The 6000-nt window shown below is 52.0% G+C and overlaps 1 protein-coding gene across 5 annotated transcripts in view; it reads right to left on the bottom strand.

Annotated features, from left to right (window-relative positions):
- The window catches only part of LOC135282166 (uncharacterized), a 59347-nt gene extending 54641 nt beyond the window's left edge, over positions 1–4706 (bottom strand). For 2 of the 5 annotated variants that reach the window (XM_064391715.1, XM_064391714.1), the window contains exons 1-5: positions 4532–4706; positions 3918–4221; positions 3345–3499; positions 2057–2392; positions 1562–1699 (exon numbers count right to left, since the gene is read on the bottom strand). In XM_064391715.1, coding sequence (XP_064247785.1) covers positions 1562–1699; positions 2057–2392; positions 3345–3499; positions 3918–4221; positions 4532–4633 — 1035 coding nt within the window. In that variant the 5' untranslated portion in view covers positions 4634–4706. Of the gene's footprint in view, positions 1–391; positions 686–995; positions 1171–1561; positions 1700–2056; positions 2393–3344; positions 3500–3917; positions 4222–4531 lie in introns of those variants that run through there. The other 3 variants (XM_064391717.1, XM_064391718.1, XM_064391716.1) reach the window with 3 other exon arrangements.
- Positions 4707–6000: the final 1294 nt, after the last annotated feature.

Consider the following 6000-nt stretch of genomic DNA (forward strand, 5'->3'; position numbering starts at 1 on the left):
GCAGGGGCTGGGCAAGGTGACCTCCAGAGGTGCCTCCAGCCTCCCCCAGCCTGAGATTCTGTGACTCCGAGAAAAAACAGGCTGCAGTTTCCTAAGGGCAAATGAACAAGCTCCTCACATGGCAGGATTCTCCTGCCCTCACCAAAGTGGTGCATGGCACATGTGGCCGTCTGCAGATTCCTCCCTGGAGTGAGGATGCTCCTCAAGGTCACGCCTTGAGACTGAGAGAAAGGTTTGCCCATGGTCATGGGTTTGGGTGAGTAGCATCAATCTTTAAGAATTGGTTTTTGCTGACTTGACTGGAATTGCTTCAATGTTGCTTCAGATATAATGCACTATACTGGAAGTTACAGGTCTCTGTACTGGGCAGTAAATAAGCCTGAAAAAGATCTTTTAGTTTAATTGTGATCAGAATAAACTCTTTATTTCTCTATCAATATATCCTTCATCCTATGGAACACAGTTGTATAAAGGTTCAATTACTATTACCTATGCTATCCTATACTATACCACCTTTAAACATAAACTACTGCCTACGTCTAAAACTGCATCCAGCTGGCTCCTCTCTGAGATGTTCAGGAAGCAAGGAGGTCCCTTCTGCACCTTGTGTCTCCTGCCTGCTCCCTGCACAGCTCTCCAGGTGGTGCTGTCGGTCTTGGGCCAGCTGTGACTGCAGCAGGGACACCTGAAAGAGGCACAAGGCCCGGCTCAGACAAGCCCACGCTGCCAGGAGCACCTGCAGCCCCACGGTACCGGCTCTTGGGGCACACACAGCCTCCAACTCCAGCCCTCAGCAACACTCTGCCCTTGGGCAAGGGGAAAGGAACAGGCTCCCAGACACAACAGAGCTCAGAAGATCAACAAGTCCAGTTCAAGGCTGGCAAACCCTTTCCACATCCATCCACCTCTCAGCCACCACAGGTCTATTAGAGAGACTTCCAATGGGATTTAGGAACCCAGCTCTGCTTTCCAAAGCACACATTTGGGCCACTGACCCTCTTCTCCACAGGCTGTGCATCAGCACGAGGGCTGCTGCTCCCCTGAGCTACTGGAGGAGTCTTCTATTTCAAAAGTTGACCAGTTTCGATGGGCAGACTCGTGGACAGGGAATATGAAGTAGTCTGGGAGGAACATTCTCCTAAAAGCTCTGATTCTCCTGTCAGGTTCCACCTGCAGATTGGATGGGAGAGAGGGTCACAGAAAACTCTCAGCAAACACAGAGCAAAAGGACCTCTGGACATCAAGGCAAGGAGATCCCTACTCTGAGACCCTGAAGTGCACCAGACAACACTGGGGGCAAAAAGCTCTCGCTGGGGGCTGTGCAAGAGAGGCCAGTGTGTGTGTGCAGGGACACGGGGCCAGGGAGGGAGGCAGTGGAGTGAAGGTGCCCTTGTGAAAGCCATGGGCTGCCACAAGAGAGAGAAGAAACAAAGGGATGTGCCACAGCAGGGACAGGGAGAGGCAAGGGAACAAACAGAGGTCTCCAAAGCGCTGCCTGGGCTAACGTGCCATGTTCCAGAGGAGCCTGAGGCTCTGCAGAGGCAGCAAAAGCCCAATTTACCTGCTCGCCACTTCTCCAGGGCACAGTGGATAATTCAGGTCTCTCTCTCTTCTCCTCTGCTGATGCAACCACTTTGTTTGATTCCAGGCTGGTCCCTGAGCCACAAAACAGCTGCTCCTCTTGTGCTCCAAAAGCCTGCTGGGTATTCAGAGAGGAGATGATGCCCATATTTCAAAGACCACAAAAGCTGTCCCTCAGAAATATCCATCTTGGGAAGTGTCCTCGGAGCACCAGCAGTGCAGCTGCTGTTCAGCCCTCTTGGGCTAAATTCAGCTCAGTTTACTCCATCACTCTGCTCATCTACTCTATTACTTCCCACACCCAATCCAAGCCCCCATGCGTTTCCTCCCCTTGCACTGGCACAGGGGAAGCAGCTGTCCATGCCCAGCTTTTGGCCTGGAGCTGATTTGAACAGCAAGCTCCAGAGCTGGAGCAGCCATTCCAGGTGTAGAAGCAAACAATCAGGCCTACACTGACAGGGGTATAGAGTCCCACCTCTTGATGGGAAACATCTCTGGAATAATTCAGGCATGTTGCAGTGGAATGAAGATCAATGCCAGTGCCTGCCTGGATACAAGACTTTCCCTTCAGGAATGCCAAGCGATTCTTCAGAGCCCCTTTGGCAATTTTACACTTGGTCAGTGCAGCACTCAGTGTTCCCCCTCTTCCTTCCTTCAAAGCAGCGGACCCATGCCCCAAATCTTCTTGCTTGGTTTCCTTTTCAGTGTTCAATTGTTGCATTATTTTCTGTTGATTTGGCATGTCAAGTGCATGTATTTCATTCTTCTTTCCCAGATATCTCATGTGCTGCTGGTACAATTCCTGTTCATGCTGCCAAAAGAGGGAGAAAAAGTGTCACTCATTCCCTCTCTCAGTTTGCTTTTCATACCAGATCTGGACTCCTGCTGCAGGGGCAGGCACAGGCTGCCCCTCTCTCTCTCTCTGCCCCTCGAGACACAGCAGACCTTTGCTGGGCCCCCTGGTGATGCTGCATCTTTCCCAGCTGGCTCAGCCCGTCCCAGCTTCCTTTCTGCCCTTCCCTGACTCCTCTAGCTCCACTCCAGTGCTCCTTTGGGGAGGAGCTGCCAGAACTGCAGCCAGGATTTCAAGTCCATGCTAAGCAGGACTCAGGCAGTGCCAGGAGGATGTGCTCTCCATCAGGGAGGAAGGGAAGAGCAAACATTCCCAGCCTTTCCTTTCCTGGGGCTGGGCTGACAGGAGTGGGTTCCACCTCTCCTGTGCAGAGATTCCGTGGCTCCATCCCCGAGAGCCCCACTGCCCTCTCTGGGAGCAGCAAGGGCCAGATCAGTCTGTCATTCTCTGCTGCCACTCAGGACGAGTTGTCCCCTTGCAGTCACATGTCCTGATGTGGATCAGCACTTGGCTTTCCTCTCTTCTCTCCCCACTGGCTGCTCTCAGATGGCCAAGGCCAAACACCTCTCTATCAACAGCAAACCTGTTCTTCTGCCCACTCCTTCCACGTCCAGATATTTAGAAATCCGAACATGGGTTTGGACACACCAGGAATTCCCCAAACCATGCAATGTCAACAGAGACAGTGAGGACATTGAGAACTAAAGCTTCTGGGGCACAGAAGCCCAGCATGGAGGAAAATCAGCAGCCTCAGCATTAACTGCACGTGACATGATGACGAAGTCTTTCCCTCCTTATTCAGAAGAATGCAATTAGAAAAGTTAAACTGGAAGAAGTGCCCCTTAGAATTATTAACACAAGGTCCAAACATAGCCAGGAAATTGGCCATTGGAGCATCTGCCAATCTCACCAGCACATCCTTCCTTTCCTTCTCCAGGTTTTCTAATTTCCGCTTCAGAGATGCCACCTCCTGAAGAAGAGTCACAGCCTCTTCCTGCCTTTCCGTGGCCTCTTTCTGCAGGGCAGTTTCTCGAGAAATGTGCTTGACTTCTGCCTTCCAGAAATCTGCAGCAGGGAAGGGGAGAGGAGAAGGGGACATGCAAAGCAAAGGCAAACTGATGTGCATCCTGCAGAGACAACAGCACTGTCTTCTCTACCTGCCTGTGTTTGCCAGGCCCTAAGCCCACAAAGGCTCCAAAGCTGACAGAAATGAAGGAAACTTCCCCCCAGAGAAAAAGGCAGGAATGAAAGGGGCGGGGTTCAGAGGAGTAGGAAAGAGTGTTTGCCCTTGGCTGTGTGCAGAGTGAGCAACCCAAGAGAGACAAAGGAGAGGGGATGCCTGTCCAGTCCTGCTCCAGAGAGGCCAATAGCCTGGAGGCTCTGGCAGGTCCTGGAGTTTGGGGGAATTGAGCTGAGGCATCAGCTACAGCTCCTCAGCTGGTGAGACAGCGTGGGACAGTGAGTGGGAGAGGAGAAGCTGTACCTTGCTCACTTTTCTCCAACACCTTCTGCAGCTCCATGTTGCAGGCTCTGAGGTTGTCTCTCTCAGTCTGTGTCTTCCTCAGCTCCAGCTCCAGAGCCTTACACTGTATGGCCAAGGCAAGAGCTTTGTCATCAGAGCTCTGCAGCTTCACACGCAGCTCAGACACCTCAGCCTCCAGCACATGCACAGAGTCCCTCAAGCAGCGTTCTCCTGCTCGAGACTCCTCCAGCTCCTTCAGCAGCTGCTTCTCTCGAGTTGCCTGGGAAGCCTCCATCTGCAGCACTGCATCCTGCAGGGCCCGGATCTGGAAGATGGATGCACAGAGCCTCAGGGACAGGGCTGCTCCTGAGGCAGCAGAGTGGGCAAGAGGGGACGCAATGAAGGAGAATTGAGTTCAAGGAAAAAACATGCCAAAACCTGAAGGAAGAGAAGCAAGGATTCCAATGGAGAGCAATGGAGAGAAAACAGGAAAAGGGAGGCAATGGGCATCCTTGGGCTGCAGCTCTGAACTGGCTGTGCTGGGAGTGCCCTGCCCAGCCTGTCACAGCCATGGCCTCCAAGCCAAAGGTGCTGCTGTGTGCCCCTGGAGGAGAGGATGCCACTGCACAGCTTACCTGGGTGTTGAGCACCTGCAGTTGTCCAGCGCGGTTTGTAGAGAGCTGGTTGGCCTGCTGAAGAGCAGAATGACACTGAGAGACATGATTGTTCAGTGCCATGTTCTGTTCTTCCAGTGTTCTGAGGCACAGGTTCTTTTCCTCCAGAGTCAGAATCAGCCTAGAAGGGAAGCAAGCAACTCATTACTATATGATATCACATTTTAGAAACTCTTAGGACTGGCACCACCTAAGGGAAAAACTGCTCTGTCTGATGAGGTTTGTCTAAACAACTTGGCTGTTTCCAAATCCCACAATGAAGACATTAGGGGAGAGCAACAGTTTTCTTCTGACTAACCAGGCTCCAAGGCAGGGAGCTTTGGATAGCATAGAAGAGACATTTCCTTCCCCCATCCTACACATCTAGGTAGGAGGAGCAGCACCCTACAGCCAGGGGATCTCTGGCAAGTTCCCTAAGATTTACCAGCACCCATTCTTGAACAAAGGCCAAAGTGGCAACAGAGGCTTGGAGCACAACCTGATGGAAGATGCAGAAGGTTCGAGGCAAGCAGGAGCAGCCTGCCTTTCCTTTGTCTTCTTCTTGGAAGAAGAATCCTGTGGCACTGAAGCCAGGCAGGACTTGATCAGCTGGAGGAGCCCCCCATACCTTGCTCCTGTTTCTTGCATTCTTTGCACAGTCAGAAATGCCTGGGACTGTGCAGGGTGGCAGGGACCCTGCTTGACTCCCTCCAGGCACCGGGGCACATTTGATGAGGAATGATGCAGCAGAGACATTCTTGTTTCTGGGCTGCCTCCGAGGGCAGTCTGGCCTAGATCAGCAATCAGGGCCTTAAGATGGTTCTGCCCAGAAACAGCATCAGATGCCAGGCTGATCCAGATCCCAAAGGCTTCAAGTTACAGGACCCAAGGTGGAGCTGAAGGATGCATCCAACTCCTTCCAATGCAGCTCAGGCAGTGTCAACACACCCACCTATATAACACATTTACCCCTAGAGGGAAAGGGCTACCCCAAAAGCCTTTGTCTTCAGAAAAACTGTAACGGAATGCTTAGAAAAAAATAAAATGAAAGACAACATCCAGACAATGGGACGTGTCTGCATGGAGAGTTCAGAATCTGCCACTTGGGAAATGCAGCCAGAGCCCCTGACAGGTGCAAAGATGGAAAAGAGGGAATCCATTCACCACAGTGCAGAGTCCCACAGGCTTTCATTTACCTGGCTTTTTCCCTCTCTAGGGCATTGACGGAAGCCTGCAATTCTGAATTCTGCTGTGCCACTTCTTCCCACTGGATCCATTTTCTCTCCAAGTAGTCCAGATGTGCTTGCAGCTCCTTCTTCTGATGTTCTGCCTTTTCCAGCAGCTTCTGGACATGCTCAACCTCCGAGAGCTTCTGCCTGGACTCTTGCTGGGCCTCCCTCACATCTTGCTGGGCTCTCTGCACAGTCTTTTCCTGGCACTCTCGGCAGGCT

The sequence above is a fragment of the Passer domesticus genome, chromosome 16 (genome assembly GCF_036417665.1).
Source record: "Passer domesticus isolate bPasDom1 chromosome 16, bPasDom1.hap1, whole genome shotgun sequence".
NCBI classification, from domain to species: Eukaryota; Metazoa; Chordata; class Aves; order Passeriformes; family Passeridae; genus Passer; species Passer domesticus.